This window comes from Podarcis vaucheri, assembly GCF_965113315.1.
Source record: "Podarcis vaucheri genome assembly, chromosome: 12".
In the NCBI taxonomy this organism is placed as follows: Eukaryota; Metazoa; Chordata; class Lepidosauria; order Squamata; family Lacertidae; genus Podarcis; species Podarcis vaucheri.
The window spans coordinates 40064476-40083944 of NC_138750.1; the positions used below are offsets into that span (position 1 = coordinate 40064476).

Sequence of the window (19469 nt, forward strand, 5' to 3'; positions counted from 1 at the left end):
AGGTGTTAAAGAAGGATAGAACGTTATTTATGTATGCAACTACAGCAGCAAGAATTCTTATTGCAAAACACTGGAAGACTCAAGATTTACCCACACTGGAAGAGTGGCAGACGCAATTGATGGACTATATGGAATTGGCCGAGATGACTGCCAGAATCCGAGATTTGGGAGAAGAAGCAATGGAGGAGGACTGGAAAAAAATTAAGGACTATTTACAAAAATTTTATAAGTTATATGAACTATAAGATTTCGCATGATTTGGAAAGGTTAGCTTCAGCAATGAGAATAGACGGTATATGAAATTAAGTTATATTAAGGGAAAGACTAATGTTTAAAATAACATTATATTTGTTCTTAGAGTAAAGTGATAATAAGTAATTTAAACTTAAAACGTAATTATTTAAGAGTACAAAAGAACGCATGAAACAAGGTTATAATTTGCTGATATTTTTATTGTTAAGAATGCACGGTGGGGGAGATGTGGGGAAGTCCGGTAGAAGACTGAAAGAAGCTATGATATGATGAATTTTTCTTTTTTCTTTTCTCTTTGTTCTTATTTCTTTGTTTATCTGATTCTGTGTTTCTATCTGAAAGAAAAAATGTAATAAAAAATATTTTTTAAAAAAAATAGATGTGCAAACAAAATATATATGCATGTAGGCTTGAGTCTGCCTGTGTTCAAAATACCATCTGAATACAATTGATGCCTGAGTGTGTAATAATGCTCAGTATTTGAAGTTATGAAACACTGAAATTTTCTCTGGACTCTCAAACAGAATCTAAAACTTACAGTTGTGGTTTTAACATTTCTCATAGTCCTCTGTGTTTAATAATAATAATAATAATGATGATGATGATGATGATGATGGTGTATAATAATAGTGTATATATTTAATTTTCAAGGCATTCCCCTTTCCTTACATTCATTCCAAAATGAATGAAAGGAAGTGAAAAATGAGTGTTCTTCAAGGCTGTTTGGTTTTGAATAGTGTCTCAGTTTTTGGAGATGTCAGCTTTTCCTTCCACTTTTCCTTTTCCTTCCTTAGCTTTCCTTACTTCCCAGTTGAACAATTTCCCAACGGATGCATGGATAGGATTCAATGATATCAATTCAGAAGAGATGTACCTCTGGACAGATGGAAGCAGAGTCAGTTACACCAACTGGGCAAAAGGCTTCCCATCATCTAATTACGATGCAGAGAGGGTAGGTATTTGATGAATGTACAATATGGCAAATGTTAATTTGAAGACTGCTCCATATCATCCCCTCAACACTTCCTTTTCCACAAGCTTCTCCAGTACGTGGCCTCAAGTCAGAACCATACCGTGAGGGGAAAAAAGGCAATGTGAAGGAGCAAAAAGTAAGTTAATCGTTAATAGGAACAGCAAAATTGCCAGCAATACTGAATTGGAAAAATATAATACTGAAAATCAGTATTTTTCAGATACTTTTTGCCATAAAACCAGGCCCTACGCACCACAGACTGCAAGTTGTATTTTGAACTTGAGGCAGGAGTTCCAAGAAGGAATTGTAGCAGAGGGACATCTAGTAGGTAGAGAAACAAGATCCTATGGTAGCTGCTAGGAAGGCAAGGGCAATTCTGACACTTTGCCTGGCCAAAGCCCAAGCCTGACTCAGAAGCCTGATGATGTTAAGGAAAATGAATAGGTTGTTGGGTTAGTGGGATCACCCTGGAGCATGGGAATAAATAAGAGGTTTCATAAGGGGCAACAGCGTACAGATCTGAAATGTCCCGACTCTACTCCTGGTGGCTCTCTGCAATTAAATTTATATAGCTCGGGAAGAAATCAAAGATGCTCTGAATACCCCACTACTATTTCTAGTATTTGTTTCTCCTCCTCCTTCTTTCATAGGAAGATTGTGTCGCAATGAAAAACAGGCCTCTTCAAGAATCGGGGAAATGGAGACATTGTCACTGTTCTGAGAAAAAAGGCTACATTTGCCAGACAGATACAGGTGGGTACTTCTGCTAATCTGTTTCCCCTGCTTACATTAGAAGAAAATCTCATGCAAGCCCTGATTAAGCTTTCATGGTTTCCTCTGTGCTTCAGTAAAGGGCATTGCAGAAGGTAATCTCCAGTTCTCCAATTTGATGGTTTTAAAGTGGCCCAGCTAGCAAGGTGGCCTTTGGACACATGGAACAGTTTTAGAGCACTTTTTGCCACATCGAGTTTGGATCTTGGAGGTTGCCAAGGTATACCTCAAGGCATGGCTATGGTCATTTTCTGCGCCTCTGGCCCAGTGATGTAGTATACTGTATAATATGCGTACAGAAAAATATTATGGGCATCCTATTTCAAGGTCACAGGTGGTGGTCTTTCTTGCAGTGCTCAGCTACCTGAGATCTTTTAACTGGGGGTGCCAGGAACTGAACCTGGGACCTTCTGCATTTGAGTTATCTTTACCACGGAGGTGTGGCTTTTCCTTACGTACATTTCTGCATATGATATCCTAGTTCAAAGGTGTGACCGCTGCATTCCATTCCATCCCTTTACCTCCATGCAGTGACTTATCCAATCTACATCTTGTCACAAGCTTATGGGCAGCATCCAACTGACTTACTCTGTCAGCGCATGTATTTCCATTTGCGCAATGGATTCTGTCCCCTCCCCTCTCTCCACATGTACCTCAAATCCTCCCCAAATTTGCACTGGAGGGTTGGTGGAACCCCCAGAATAGGTTTAGAGGCCGCATGGGGAAAGAGAGGGGGGCATTCTGTGGCATGAGTGGAAAACGTAATTGATGGAGCAAGTTAGTTGGATAGTGCCCCATGTCTATAAAGTTATTTTTCTCCTTTATGTTTTTTTCTTTAAATTAAAGTAACACTGCATTGGTTTTAATTTCCCTTTTGCAGACCCCAAAACTCCTGTTCTTCCAACACCCACAACAGCATATCGTATCCGTTACAATAACAATACCTACTTCTTCTTTGAAAGCAAAATGGCGTGGAAAGATGCTCAGAAAAGTTGTGAACAACAAAGCTTTAACCTTGCTAGCATTTTAGACCCTTTCACCCACTCATTCCTCTGGTTGCGGCTGCTGAAGTATAAAAGCCCAGTGTGGATTGGCCTCAATACTAATGTGGTAAGTACATCACATATTTATCTAGAAGGGGCCTTAATATGGATGCTTATATTTGTTTCTAGTTATTTGTTTATCTCAGGTCATTCAATCAGCATGCAATTAAAATAGAGCAATAGGTTACAATACACATTCAGTTCAATTCAGCCAACATTTCAAGTCTGCTTTCTAACTTACTTAAGGACTCTTATAAACCCAGATGGTTCCAACTCTTACATAGCAAAATCGTATTGGTATTGACTTGGAACTCTTGTACAATTCAAGTGACCAATATATGTATTGTAATATTCAAATCAGATTAAGGGACATTGAAAAACAAAACGAGTCAGCTGTAAATAAAATTTGCTCCCCCAAGTTTTATGATTTAAACACAACAGATAACAGCACCCCATATTTCAAAATTACTAATTCCAGTCCAACACAGGGCCTTTATGTTAGCCCGACTGAAACTTTCCCCCTCAGCTTTTGTCAAGGACAGATATTTAAACATCCCCAGAAATGATAGACATTGTGGATGTTTTTTGAATGTGCTGGACACAGTAGAACATATGCTTTTCTACTGTCCATTGTACAACCAGCTATGGAAACACATGCCATCCCCTTTCCTGAATAGTCTAACATCATGGCACAATGAAAATATCAGATTCTATCTGTCTGATATTAACCTGGAAGCTGACTTTTTATCAATAGTATCTCTTAGGGTGATGAATGGCACTATTTAGCAGGAAGAAACTCCAGTGAAAATCATTAGTTACATATTTTTACATGGCTGTTTATTTGTATATATTTTGAAATTGTATATATGGATGTTTTATGATGGCCTATATTTGTAATGCCTAATATAGGTTTGGCAAAGTAAGTAAGTTCAATCCAAATGAAGCCTAGGTGAAGGAGATTAATATTAAATTCGCTTTCCAATATACTGAGTCAGTTAGATTTTCCTGTCCTATGCTACAAGGACAAAAGCCCTGTTCAGAATATCACATGCAGTGGGAATCACATGCAGAGAACAGGGTTTGTTGACACCAAACTATCTGTCATGTTCCACTGAATTGCAATACATCAAGATATTCAATGCTATCAGTTGTGGGATGAATTGACACAATGGATTTATATCATACTACATGTGTAAAGTGGCTTACCAATGCCAGGAGTTCTATGTTATCAGTCACTGGGGATTTTTTTTGAGAACAGTCATTGTTAAAAAGGTCGTTATCACTGCCTGTCTCTTTGCATTTCCTGTCCTCTGACCTTGCTGTTTACAATCTCTCATCTTCTCCTTCTATATATAGAATGTGCAACCAGAACAAACCTAGAGACTGTACTTCGGATGGCAGTGACTCTTGACACCATTGTAATGGTCTGCGTCTCAACCTGTATACTCAATGCATTTTGCTAATGTGCTAATTTTTTTCAGACCGATGGACAATATACATGGATTGACAAGTTCAAAATGAAGTTCACAAAATGGGCTCCAGGGGAACCAAAACAAAATTTTGGTTGTGTTTATCTGGATTTGGATGGCACCTGGAAGACAGGAACATGCAATGAACATTATTTCCCACTCTGTAAACACTCTGACGGTAAGCAAATGAAGAACAATGCTTCTCATTCACTACTTGTCTTTCACGTTGAAGCATCGCCTCACAGGCAAGATAATTTAGCCTTTTTGCAGTGAACAGCATGGCTTTTGCATTTCACAGAGGTTTCAAAATACATTTATATAAATAAAGAACATTTTGAAAGGTCCACCCCTGTGTAACTTGAGCCATTTTTCAAAGGACTCAATTTGTAGCATTTTTCTACCTGCTAATTCCTTAAGATTATCCCACTTACCCATTTGGGACCTCGTGAGCCCTTATATCCCAGCTTGATCACTGAGATCCATCTGCGGGAGCATCACATGCCATTCCCTAAACTGACGAGGTTTATTTGACAACAACAAGTAATGGCGCCTTAAGTGTCATCAGCCCAGTATGGTGGAACACTCCACCAACAGAGATTCAGCAGGCGCCTTCCGTTTCAACTTTTAAACACTTGCTGAAAACTTTTTTATTCCGCCAGGCCTAAATAGGAGATTAAGAATACATTTTTCCACAATAGTTAACTGATGCATGTTTTTAAGCTTCTTATATGGTTTTAATTGCGTGGTTTTAAGTACCGTCATTGTAATCCACTTTGATATTTTTTTTATGAATGGTGTTATATAAATACTTTAACAAATTAATAATGCCCTCCCACCTCACTCAGTGGGGCAGAACCCACCACCTCCATAAAACCTTGGTCCAATCTAGGCCTGGTATGGGAAAAATTCCTGCATGGTTCAACATCAGTCTGATGACCAGGAAGTTCCCACAAGGGTGAAGGCTGGGTGAATGTGGTTGGACAGGGTAGGGGAAGCGAGTGCCCAGTCTTTCCTGCTCATGTCACATGGTGGAAAGCAGTCTGTCATATCTTGGCTCATTACCATGAGCCAGAGGGGGAAATATCATGATTCATTCAAAGAGAACATGGAAAGGAGCTGAGTTAGTGACTTTTCCATTCTTACTCTGAATGTTTCCATACTGGGTTGGGATTGGGGGTTTTTGTTTTTAGCATTGCCCAGTCATTGGTCTCCCACTGTAAGGTGTGTAGGGACGTGGGTGGCGCTGTGGTCTAAACCACTGAGCCTCTTGGACTTGCCAATCAGGAGGTTTGAATCCCTGTGAAGGGGTGAGCTCCCATTGCTCTGTCCCAGCTCCTGCTAACCTAGCAGTTTGAAAGCATGCCAGTGCCAGTACTAGTTAAATAGGTACCACTGTGGCAGGAAGGTAAACAGAATTTCTGTGCGCTCTGGTTTCCAACACGGTGTTCTGTTGTGCCAGAAGCGGTTTAGTCATGCTGGCCACATGACCTGGAAAGCTGTCTGTGGACAAACACCGGCTCCAGGGGTCCTTTACCTTTACCTTACTGTAAGCTGCATTGTTTTCTACACTTCAGCAGGTACATCCCCTATTCAATATCATGCCAATCTCTCCACACTTTTAACAAGGCAAAGAGTGATAATTCCACATTAAAACACAGTGTGTGGAAGTACCCTTAGTTTTTTCAGGTAACCAAGTTTTCTTTTCAGAATCTAATTACAGCTATCTTTAAGTCTACTATCCCAAGCAGAGTATAGATATTGAAATACAATGTTAGTTGTCTTTATTTTTGAATCACCGTTTTTGGATTTTCCAGTTCACTGAATTACTAGTAATTCATTGGTACCTGTGCACTATGAACGGTTTAATTTAAAAATGGCATTTTGATAACCAGTTATAGGACTGTCTCAATTGCGCCAGCAGACTTTCTATTAAGTTCCTCATGCAAGAAACCTATCTGTGATGTAGCATAGAGAATCTGATGGAAAATTAATTGAATTACAAGTTGCTGCTTCCCCCTCCCCGCTCCCAAAATAGTGAAGGCACCTACCGAGCCACCTCAACTACCTGGAAAGTGCCCAGAATCACTGGAGACACCGTGGATTCCTTTCCGTGGCCACTGCTACCACTTTGAGACGTCAACTAAAAAATCTTGGCCTCAGGCTTCTTTAGCTTGTTTACAATTAGGTAAGTACCTTTCCATTTAGATGCAAGATACAAGACGTTACATCTTGTTTAGTTACACAATAATCTCCCCCTTTCCATTAGGAGTGAGTTGGCTTTTAGCAGCAAAAGGCCTATACAAAATGCAAGATTAGTAGCAAATCATACACTAAACTGTAGCATCTTAGAAAGCTTTGTTCTGTGGATCAGAGAGAGAAGGAGAGAGAGATCTAGTACAAACAGAAACTTCAACCTAAGGTGGGACTTAGTATATCTTGACCTGAGAAATATGTACCTGAGTATCCAAAAACCTTGGATTATTAGCAATCAGTGGACTAGGGGGACTAGGCTAGCCCCCTAAATGTTCCCAGTAAAGTAGAGTATTAAAGTATTAAAGCTGGCATCTCCTTCCCAAAGCCCAGGAAGCTTCTGCCTGGTTTAGGGAGGGAGGCACAATGCTCATGTTTGTGACGTCCCCCCAGCTCCAATTGCCCTCGCAAGCTGGCACCTCTGGCCCTAACTGTTCTCTAGCAGCTGTCTAAGGCCTATTCCTTAATTCCAAAGACCATTATAAAGGCTGAGTCCCAACAAACAGCAGTAGTGATAAGTAGAGAGAAAGACAACAGAGGAAGGTTGGGATAGCTGAAATATGATGAATGCAGACTCTAAACCTGAAGTGTTTTGTGCAGGTGCTGGGTGAACATTTTAGAATATATATGGCATCTTTCAAAGCTTTGTGATTAATTTGCCAACTTTCCCATCCTTACGTTTACAACAGTTTCCCCCAGAGACAAGTGATGGAGGTACAGTGGTGCCTCGCAAGACGAAAAGAATCCGTTCTGTGATTCTCTTCGTCTAGCGGTTTTTTCGTCTTGCGAAGCAAGCCCATTGAAGGATTAGCGGATTAGCGCTATTAGCGCTATTAGCGGCTTTTAGCGGCTTATCTGCTGATCGGATCAGCTGATAAGCGGCTTAGTGGCTTAGAAAAAGGGGGGAGGGAAAAAACCAGCAGGAACTCGCAAGACATTGTCGTCTTGAGAAGCAAGCCCATAGGAAATTCGTTTTGCGAAGCATCTCCAAAACAGAAAACTCTTTCGCCTAGTGAGTTTTCCGTCTTGCGAGGCATTCGTCTTGCAGGGCACCACTGTATTGCAAACCTCAGCTTAGTGAAAGAGAGTATGTCTTGCATAAAAGAGATTAGAATATGAAAAAGCTGTTTGTGAATATACGTAACTCCATAGAAAACACAGTGAGTGGGTTAATAAAAATACTTCAGTGGCGTGTGTAGAATCTGCCATGGTCAGCCCATCTTGATGTCAGTAAGTGTTTGAAAAATAAATAGTATCAAACATACAGAAGGAGATGATCTTTTTTCCTTAAATGTCAAAATATTATCTAGCGTTCTGAATTGCAAAAATTCATTTTGCCCGAGTAACAGTCCCATCCAGGAGTTAGTCTTCAGAGCATGAGAATTAGAAATTAGCCATTCTAATCACCTAAATTCTCATGTTTTGCAGGTGGTGGTCTGGTTTCAGTAGTTGATGCAGTTGAATCACATTTTCTGGCAGAAAATGTGGAACCTCTTGAAAGTAAAGTGCGAACGTTTTGGACAGGAATGTTCAGAAATATACATGGTACATTTTTTGTTTAATCTTTAGTGTATGCTTATGTAATCAGTGAATGTTTTTATCATATACACTTAAATAATCTAAATGTTAATCATATCTGGCTAAATTCAAAAGACAGAAATTTAACTCTACCGTCTTAAAAACTCCACTTTTTCACCAGCACACCATCCTTTGTAAGTGAAAGTTGAGGAAACCAGGGTAGATGACCTGGTATTTGCAATCATCCTGGTCACAGCCCAAAATGTAAGCTTTTCTTAAAAAAATTAGATTCTACAAATTGCACTGCTTTAATGCTGAACCAGTTACAAAATTCAAGTCTGAAGTATATCCTGCTTAGCTAACTGACAATTTAAACAGATAGAAAGTTATTAAGGAAGATGAACAAGTAGACATTTGGGTTTACAATTTAAATAAGTCTTTTATTGACTGTACCACCAATTATGCTAGGCTCTCTGAAGGCCTGTACCAGGTGGGAGAACCTCCAGGCTGTGGGCCTAATGAACCTCCATATGCCTCCCCATTTGCCCCATGAGGCCGTTTTAGAAAGGGCGCGCCCATCTGCCCTATACCTGATGCCATATATGTCACCAGATACGGAGCAGGTAAAAACCTGGCTCAGCTGAAAGGATGTGTACAGACATCCTGGAAAGGGCTATACCATTAGCTGATCTTCTGGAGTCGCTTTCAAAGCGCTGCACAAAATAATGCTTTGAAAAGATCACCTAACGTGATTGTGACATCAGGTGATTGGCAGGCGGATGGGTTACTGTGCAAGATATGGAAAAGATAATCTCACCCGCTGAGCCAAAAATGTTCCCCACCCCTACCCTATACCGATGAGATCATGACCATCTTGTCCCAACATCTTTACTGGCAAGTAACTCAGCTGAGAGAAGAAGCAAATCAATATTGTGCACAATTTCATTTTATATTTGCTTAGTTGTCTGCTGAGGAATTCTGTAGGAAGAGGCTCCAAAGTTATCGGGGGGTGGGGGGAGCAGCTGAATTTGCCACAGTGGTATAAAAATCTGGTGGCCAGCCCAAGCACTGCATCATGCATAATGTCCTCCAGGCACAGATATGTACAAGGCCAGGAAATCACTTGCTCCCGTGTTTTAGTCTCATAATTGAAAATCACACACCCATTTATTTTAGTGTATTGACATCATTAAGAATCAAGTTCTCAATGAGCATGCCCAGCAGTTCCGATATATTATACACAGTGAAAATTCCACATCCTTGTTCAGAAAACCCTGTTCAACATATACTAAGCAGACCTGCTAGAGCTCTTTCTCTCATTTATTTTCTAACTTAACCGTAGGCAATTGGTTATGGCTCGACAACAGCGTAGTGGATTTTGTTAACTGGAACGAAGGAGAGCCCTCTCCTCAAACTAATGAAGACTGTGTGGAAATGTATTCTTCATCTGGGACTTGGAATAATTTTTACTGCAGTTCCTACAGGGCGTATATTTGCAAAAGACCTAAAAGTATGTAATACAGTTATTATACTTTACTTTGTTTAGTAGTTCCTGGGGAATATTCATTACATTGCAAAAAGTGATGCCAGTGAACCTTAGCCTTGGCCCAAATTCTTTTTGATCTTGAATAAAATCCAATCTGGAGAAAGATTCACAGCTTGCCCCCCACCCACAACCCAGTTGCCATCTCTTAAAAACCAAGTGGAGGTGGCAAGCACCCACAGGGAAAAATGAGGGGAGTTCACTGCATGCCTGAAACTCTATAATGAAGCTGAAGTGTCCGGCTTCCTCAGAGACCTTGTATATCAAGAGGTTGCTTGGTTGGGGTTGAGATTTGCCTTTTGTTGTTGTTGTTGTTTAGTCATTTAGTCGTGTCCGACTCTTCGTGACCCCATGGACCAGAGCACGCCAGTGTGTCTTCCACTGCCTCCCGCAGTTTGGTCAAACACATGCTGGTAGCTTCAAGAACACTGTCCGACCATCTCGTCCTCTGTCGTCCCCTTCTCCGTTTCCCAACATCAGGGTCTTTTCCACGGAGTCTTCTCTTCTCATGAGGTGGCCAAAGTATTGGAGCCTCAGCTTCACAATCTGTCCTTCCAGTGTGCACTCAGGGCTGATTTCCTTCAGAATGGATGGGTTTGATCTTCTTGCAGTCCATGAGACTCTCAAGAGTCTCCTCCAGCACCATAATTCAAAAGCATCAATTCTTGCCTTTTACTGGAGGTCTTTTCCTGACCACAGTGCAATCTAAAGGAGTGCCATCTCCATTGCAGTAGGCCTTGGGGAAATTCCATTTCCCAAGGACTACTGGGACCTTTCTCCTTGGGGAACAGGGGGTGGGCTTTCCTCCTTCCCTATCTTTACAGAGGGGCTAGTGCTGCTGCCCCCACTGCCCCCATAGCTTGCTCAGCCAGTTTGTAGAGCCAATATGTAAGAGTTTTAAGGAAGGAGGAGGAAGCTCCAGACCACAGACCAATCTTGGTCTACCAGCATTCTCACTTTGGCCCACAAGGCATTTTCCCCAAACATGTCCACTCACCCCACACCTATTGTCATATATTACATCAGTGGTGGGGTATGTACTGGTGTGGCATTAAAGGAACAACCAGGAGCCTGCAGCGAGCTTCCTGTCATTTCTTTGCGGGAACAAGTCATGCTCCCCCACCCATCATGATGGTTGTACCTTGCTCCAGGAGAGGAAAATGGTTTCCATTGAAACTGCTGCTGAAATGGGAGAATGTTTCCTCCTATTTTAACTCTAGTTTCAGTGGAAAGCACTTACCCGCTCCTGGAACAAGGTTCAAAGAATAGTGTGGAGCTGGTTGACAGCCTTGTAGTGCTCTTTTAACCTCTGGCTTTCAACGTTTAAAGAGCAGCATGGGGCACTTTGCAAAAGTGCCTTCAAACAGCCCCACACTGTTCCCTTAACCCCGGGAAACCAAAGGCTCAAACAGTAGTGCCAGAAGATTGACAGGTGGGAAACTCTACCATCTCTCTGATTTGGCTAACCGGGTTCATGGAGATAAGGATCTGGCCCAATGGCCAGAAGAGGTTCCCCATCACTAGTTTAAAGGGAAGGGAAAGGAGGTTGTGGAAATGTTGGGGGCTTTCTGAGGTGAGAGAGAGTGGTGGGAGTTAACAGGCAATTTCTGAAGTTAAGAGTGATTCCAGAAATGAACTATACCAAACTTGGATGATATTTTTTTAATGCTTTGAGCCAATGCTTTAAATCCAGAGGGAGTCTCCCATACCCTTACAAAACATTGCCCAAGATCATTTCAAACCCTGCTGAATAATTCAGTTTAATCAGAATATGCAATAAAAAGGCTTTTGACACATGGTCATTTGGTTTTTCTCTTCCAATTTTTAGTTATTGAAATTGTGTCTACTGAGAAGGTTCCAGAAAATAAAGGTAAGGTTTTGAAATAAAATCAAAATAAAGAAAAAATAAATTGAGAAATTAAGGATATACCGTGGTGGAATTTATCTTTTGAGTATCTTATATAAAAAGCCAGTATATTTCCAGCAGAATAGAACATTTTCATTTCAGCCTCCCTTCATCCACTTCTACTTGTTGTCTAAAATTTAAATATCTTTCAGTCGATAATTGGATTGGCATTTGATATTGGTTGTTGTTGTTTTGGGTTTTTTTGTCTCAAAAAAATAAAATAAAAATGAAATGTCAAAAATGTATGGTGATCCTTTATACCACCTTATATTCTGGAGATAGAAAATGACCTAAGTAAATAATATTTGGTCCCCTACTGTTTTCTACACCAAATTGATTCCCTTATTGATCTCCTACTTCAGAGGTGGGGGAGCTGTGCTTTATAAATGTTGTTGAGCTAACTTACCAGAAGAATAAGAAAACAAGATAACAAACTTTTTTAAAATAAAATAATGGAAATGGTTGATTGAATATCTACAAACAAATTGTAAACAGATAAAGACATTGGCAGGATTACTGTAATAAATGGCAGTTTCAAAAGAATATATAATCAAAATAGATGAATAAAAGAATAAGTTAATTTAGAATATGCAGGGAATGATAAATTTTTCATCATCCCTGAGCATTAGCCATTCTGACGGGGGTTGATGGTAGTTCAACATTTTGAGGGCCACAGATTAGCCAGCCCTGCCCTAATGATTCCTATGCCTGAGTGACTCTTAGTCTCTTAGTGCTGCATAGTGGTTAAAGTGGACTTTCCCAACCTAGTGCCGCCCAGAGGTTTTTGACTACAGCTCCCATCATCCCCAGCCAACATGGTCAAGGTCAGGGATGATACGAGCTGAAGTCCAAAACACTGAGCAAATGCCAGGCTGGGGGAGGTTGTGTTAGTACCATACAAGAACTGAGGAGAACCGATGTTAAGATGCTTCCTTAGCCATGATGTGTTGCAGAGGAATGATATTTATGAGACCCATTCCCTTTTAGGAAATACATTATCGTCCAGATATTCCTTAAATATTCAAAAGCTTTACTTGCAGAACAGATGGTAAAGAATAATATATATGCATTCGCAAGACATATGCTTATCCAGGTTTCACTCAGACAGTTTTTTTAAATCAGAAGCTATATTTTTCTGACTTCCTCTTCCAGCCTCTACTTTACCATATAGGCCATGCAGCTGTGTGAATAAATCCATTTTCTTTCAGTCTTTCTCAGTGTTTAATTTCAGAGACCTCCTTAACTGTGGCACTGCTCTCTCTCTATTCCTTTAGAGAGACCTTTCTGTCTTCTTCAGAAAAAGAACATTAACGCTGTTTCTCTCAGCATTGTTCAGAGAATCTTCTTTATACAGCCCTCTCTCACAGCAGTATTTATAACATCTTACTGACTCACAGCCAACTTCCTATGCTCCCTGTGTTCATCACAGAGAACTCAAGAACACAAAAGGAGTTTGTGACCAAACTTAACCAACCACATGAGAGCTTACTAGAGAACATACTGGGATTAGCTATTTAACCAATCAAAACTCAAAGGGCTTTCTGTAAACATCCATGGCAATATACTTCCCATTTCAATAACATTCCCATTTCAGCAAATTTAAACTAACACGATGCTCATAGGTGACCTTTGGTCTCAGTGTAACCTACATGAGAGGGTTGTTGTAAAGGTTACATGGGGAGGGGAGGACCTTGAATGCCACACACAGCTCCTGGGAAGATGGTCAAGTTCAAAATACAATAGTAATAATAATTTCCACCATTCTGTTGTAACTGCTGTGCATTAATTACAGAACCGAGAAAGACAGATGACACTCCTGCGCCTTCCAGTAGGAAAGTTACCGCTGCGATTATCGTGACTCTCCTGGTTGTGATGGTAGCGTCCATTGCATGTTACTATTTCTACAAGAAAAGGAGCCGGCTCGTCCTCACAGATGACAACTTCGAGAACTCTCTCTATTTCAATAGCAGCTCCACCCCTGAAACAAGCGACATAAAGGACTTGGTGATGAACATGGAGTGCAATGAGCACGCTGCCATTTAGTCCAGGATAATACAAACTGTCCGTCATTCAGGAAAACATCACCGATGCCACATATTGAAATCCCCAAGCATTCTATCCAAACCTGGTTTTTCCTTTACAAAATAGTTGCCCAAATGCCACCTGATTCAGAACTTTTGTTTGCATGCTAGAAGCAGCAATTGTTTCGGTGGGTATTTGTGGCAATTCAGCAGCTTTGTATTCAAAATAGGCAAAGCTTGTATTTTGCCCAATGGCCGCGCTGAGTTGACGACTGAGCTGATGGATACAGCAAATAAATGCTGAATTAATAATAATAGAGAAATGGCTATGCTTATTTGTATATCTGCATATTCACAAACTGGGGAAGCCATGACTGTTTAAAGTGGTATAGCACTGCTTTACATGTATAGTGCAGAGGGACCTTAAATGCCTGTGTTCTCATGGCACAGGGATATTCTTTCAGTGCATGGAGGTTTGAAAAGTTTCAGCTAGCTGGAGAAATTTCTTTCACGGGTGTGTGGTTGATTTCACAGCATTCAGGAGGTATGTTACCATTAGCAGTGTTCTTGGTGGTGTTGTGGGTTAAACCACAGAGCCTAGGACTCAGAAGATTGGTGGTTCGAATCCCCGTGACGGGGTGAGCTCCCATTGCTCGGTCCCTGCCCCTGCCAACCTAGCAGTTTGAAAGTTGCACGTCAAAGTGCAAGTAGATAAATAGGTACCACTCCGGCGGGAAGGTAAACGGTGTTTCCGTGCGCTGCTCTGGTTCGCCAGAAGCGGCTTAGTCATGCTGGCCACATGACCCGGAAGCTGTACACCAGCTCCCTCGGCCAATAAAGCGAGATGAGCGCCGCAACCCCAGCATCGGCCACGACTGGACCTAATGGTCAGGGGTCCCTTTACCTTTTCTCCTCTGTTCACAGGATACTTAGCAAGTATCTCTAGCCCAACACTCAGGTTCCAGTCCAGGTAAAGGTAACTTAGCAATAAAAAGTTACTTAGCAATAAAAAGTTCTTGGGTCTGTACAGTACTGCATTTTCTTTGTTGTTTGTTGTTTAGGTGCACAGCATCCTATTTTAGCTCTCGTTTTTTCCACATTTTCACCACTGCCTCTTCTGGTCCAAGTGTTGAGGGAAATGAAGAAGACTCAGGTGGAATCTACACATGTTAAAAATGTTCTGAAAATGCTTTTTCTTTTAACTGGTTTTGAAAATTGCATTGAATTTGCTATAGCTCACATTCGCCTTCTAGTATCACAATTGTATATTGCACTTTACAACACATTCAAAATGTTATATAGCGAAGTCTCAACTCCTTTCTGTGAATCTCAGGTCTTCCTGCCTTCAGCCACTAGAGGGAAACCAAACCCCATTTCATGATCTTCATATACCCAAAGAGAAATACAGTACAGTACTCCTCAGATAAGAACAATTGTTCTATTTCATTACTGGCCTGAGGACTTACAGCTGACAGTGATGTGTGTGTGTGTGTGTGTGTGTGTGTGTGTGTGTGTGTGTGTGTGTGTGTGGTTTGAGCAAGTGTTACAGGCATAGCCTCAGACTCAGCTGATAAAAGTCGTGTGCTACAGGTAGCAGGTTGAGCTCAGCAGACTCAGTTGAAAAGTGACAATCTAAAGGTGAAGCACTCACTTTGAAGGAGCAGGTATGCAATCTGGAGATGTTCCTGGATCCACGTTTGCCATTGGAGATCCCAGGTAGCTTAGCACTTATTGCCAGTCTTGGTTGGGATGGCTTGGCCACAGTACTTCAAGCATTAGATTACTGCAATGCACTATTTGTGGGTCTTCCCTTGAAAGCAGTCTGGAAGCTATCCTTAGTACAGAATGTTGCAGCACAATTGCTAACAGGGGTAAGATTCTGGCAGAATAGTACCCCTGCAAAGATCGGTTCTGGCTGCTGATTTGTTACTGGGCCTTATTACTACAGTGGTACCTCAGGTTAAGTACTTAATTCATTCCAGAGGTCCGTACTTAACCTGAAACTGTTCTTAACCTGAAGCACCACTTTAGCTAATGGGGCCTCCTGCTGCCGCCGCACCGCCAGAGCACGATTTCTGTTCTCATCCTGAAGCAAAGTTCTTAACCTGAAGCACTATTTCTGGGTTAGCGGAGTCTGTAACCTGAAGCGTATGTAACCTGAAGCGTATGTAACCCGAGGTACCACTGTATTGGTATATAAAGCCCCTTAACAGCTTCGGACCAGTTTTCTTTCCACATCTACAAGCAGTCAATCTTTTAATGTGGCAGCATATATGTCTTGGAACTCCCTGACTATTGACATTAGGTGGGTATTCTTGATGTATATTTTTAGACACTTTCTAAAAACTTTATTTTAGTAAGCCTACAGAGACAGATAATTTAGTTATGCGATTGTGTACTGACTTTTAAAATTTTGCTGATTTTATCTTTTTCTTATTGTTTTATTACTGCTGGGGAACATATTTACCCTGAGGGCCATGTTGGTCATGCTCTCGAGGTCTGCCTGGCAGTGGTTGGTGGGGGTCAAAGCAGAAAGTGGGCGGGGCCAAGGCATCCCTACACAATTTACACACACAGACCCTACTGACGTACACATGTATTGAGAAGGGCTTACTCCAACGTAAGTGTGCTTAGCGTTGTAGTTTTATTATATATTTTTGAAACCCACTTGATGACAGTTCTAAAAAACTGCTAGTAGGAGGTTTATATAACATTTATGTCTTTTTCTGAATTATCTAGCAATAGTCTGACAAGACAGTTGACACTAGGGATTGGAATAAAAAAGCCCACTTGAATAATGGCTCCAAAATCTTCAGGAAGCTTCTTAATAGCAGAGATTACTTTCATCTCTCTCTCTCTCTCTCTCTCTCTCTCTCTCTCTCTCTCTGTGTGTGTGTGTGTGTGTGTGTGTGTATGTTTCCGTTTGATTCACATTATCCAGATATTGTCAAGAGAGGAACTTTGGCATTAAAAAGAAGACGACTGTTGCCCAACACAGGTGCTCCATATCCCCTCACTCCCCTCTGAATATGTTCTCCTGGATATTTGAACTCATTATAGTAGCTAGGTGTTCCCTTACTACCTCTTTTCCTATCTGGAATGGATCCAGATAAACAGTCTCATCCAGGAATGTATGTTTCCATTAGTTCCACCTGAAATTGCTTCCTTATAAAGTGGGTATTCGCAAGTATGCAATAGTTGTGACAATCAATTTGGTCAAGCACTGGCTTTTTAAAATAGTGGCAGTCCTATTACCTCCTTTAAGATGGCAAATACCATTCCCTCACACAGTGAAGCATTAACCGCTCCCCGTTGTAGATTATTTTTATATCGAAATACACCCACCCACACCTCTTATGGCACATCTGGAAATTACTAGCACTTTTTCCCTCAGCATTTCAACATCTGTTGAGTTAGTTCTTCTGAATTAGCTGATAGTCACCTGACCAAGACAATCACAGCAGCCACCAGAATGAAGACGTTACTTGAATAATTGTTTCAATTTTTTTACGGAACTTCTTAATATCAGTTTACTTTCACTTCACTTTTTTGTCTCATTTTTGTTTTGCGTTTGTTTCTTATTTTCCAGCTAACACTCAGGGTGGAACAAGGCACTACTTCAAATGCACATGAGAGAACAGCAGCCCCATTTCCCCCTCATTCTCCCTATAATACGTGGTTCTTTAAATCTCATAATCTGGTGTTGTTTCTTGCCCCTGCCCCACATTGGTGGCTACTAGTGAGGGCAAGGAAAAAAACAACACTCAGTGTAATGATGCCCAGAGGAAACAGAGCCTAATGAATTAGATGCTGGGGGGGGGGGGCATCAATGGAGAAGAAGGCTGTCAGTGTCTTCTAGTCATGATGGCAATATTACCTACAGTATCAGATAAAGTTGCTGAGGACCACAAGTGGAAGAATACTGTTGCACTTGTGGACTTCATGCTTGTGGACTTCCATGGGCATGAGATTGGCTGCTCTGACAGCAGAATATTGGACTACACAGACCTTTGGTCTAAACCAGGGCTCTTCTTATAGGAAAGGCAACTTGATACACAGCTCCTCTTCCTCCAAGTCTGGTTTTTTTGTGTTGTTGCTTTTTTGGTAATGTGAAGAAGATATCAGGAGCACCTCAAATGGCAGATGTTGGGGGCGGTGGCATCAGTCCTCTGCCTAATCATCCTAAGGCCATGACCAATCCCACTGCTTGGAAGACGGTTAGCTGGTCAAACTAACCTGCTCCATTGTGTGCAGTGCAGGATGCCACCTGATTGCTAGTGTTGAAGTAAGGTTCAACTGCCAGACCAATCAGCTTCTGTATATGGATTGGAGAAGGGCAGAATTGCAGCTTGGTAATTATAGACCCTGCAGTCAATGGTCTTACAGGCTCCTCCTTTTAGATGGCAATATGAGGCTCAACAAACTTGCCCCACCCACCCACAAAAAATGTCCTACCTAAAAATGTGGCAATCCCACCTAACAAGGAAGCCTGGCTATGGAGTGGCCATGAGTCAGTCACTGTACTTCCATGTAACCCACAGGGTTCTTAGGATGAAATTGGAAGTTGGAAAACCACATACGCCATCTTGAATTCCATGGAGGAAAGGCAGGATATAACGAAAATAAGGCAGAGATTTTCAGTCGCAAGAATGATGCCACGCTTTCACATACAGCTGATGGATAAGCTGAATGTTTGTTGACTTTGCTATTTACATTTTTTTGGGGGGGGGAGGAGGAATTGTTCTGGCAGCCTAATCCTTAATATATTTGCTCAGAAGGAAACTCCACTGAGTTCAAAAGCACTTACTTCTAGGGAAAAATACTTAAGCTTGCAGGCAGCCTGATATAAATTTAATAGAAAAAAATAGCCCCTTAAGTTTCTTTGCTGTAGTGCCTTTTAATAATTTAACTCTAAATTCTTCTTTTTTTGAACTTACTTCACCTTAGACACAGCTGCAGAGGAAATATCATTTGCTTGTTGGTTGCAATTTACTCCTGGGGAGTTGGAAACGGGTTTCTTAACATCCTGTTGCAAAACAAATTTCCTGAGAACAGTTCCTTTGACTTAAATATAACTTTAAATTAATATAACTGCAGTCCTAAGAATATTTACTAGGAAATAAGGGGCTAACTACTTCTTACCTATGAATTGTATATAACAGTGGCCAAATCAGATTTGCCCGCCGTAAATGACTTCCTCTCACCTACCCATCCTAGGCTTTCACATGCAAGTCTATCGTTGCAAAAAAAACAACAGGTTTTGATTTGATTTGACTTGGAGGTAGGGTGTAGTGGAGGAATAATGGAGAGAAAGTGAGTGTTGTGACCTCACCTTCCCATGCCAGCTTTTCATTCTAAATTCCTGAATTATGGAGCATCTTTGCTTTTTAACAGGGCATTGGAGGCACTCTTACATTCCCCAGTGTTACACAAGTTACAGTTGGTTCCTAAGACATTTCATTTGCTGTTTGATAAGTTTAGTATTGAGCTAAGCATGCAATCCTAAAACAGGTGGTGGGAAATCTGAAGACATTTTAAACTGTTCATCCAACAATCTGCTGGGCTTGCACTAGGCTAAGTGAAGGGAAATGGCCTCAATAACCCATGTTTTTTCTGTCTTTTCCATGGAAGCTGATTAACAGATCAGCAAGATCATGGTGTGTGTGTGTGTGTTTGCCATGTTACGGTGCATTTCCTAATGTCAAAAACAGAAGTGAAATTTT

The 19469-nt window shown here is 41.1% G+C and overlaps 1 protein-coding gene across 1 annotated transcript in view; it reads left to right on the top strand.

The window, feature by feature from the left end:
- Nucleotides 1–14069, top strand: part of LOC309515420 (macrophage mannose receptor 1-like) — a 51423-nt gene extending 37354 nt beyond the window's left edge. Inside the window, exons 22-30 of the mRNA XM_082193190.1 lie at nucleotides 1047–1204; nucleotides 1876–1978; nucleotides 2877–3106; nucleotides 4521–4686; nucleotides 6544–6693; nucleotides 8187–8303; nucleotides 9619–9786; nucleotides 11648–11689; nucleotides 13518–14069. Of these exons, the coding sequence (XP_082049316.1) occupies nucleotides 1047–1204; nucleotides 1876–1978; nucleotides 2877–3106; nucleotides 4521–4686; nucleotides 6544–6693; nucleotides 8187–8303; nucleotides 9619–9786; nucleotides 11648–11689; nucleotides 13518–13768 (1385 nt within the window). The 3' untranslated portion in view covers nucleotides 13769–14069. The remainder of the gene's footprint in view (nucleotides 1–1046; nucleotides 1205–1875; nucleotides 1979–2876; nucleotides 3107–4520; nucleotides 4687–6543; nucleotides 6694–8186; nucleotides 8304–9618; nucleotides 9787–11647; nucleotides 11690–13517) is intronic.
- Nucleotides 14070–19469: the final 5400 nt, after the last annotated feature.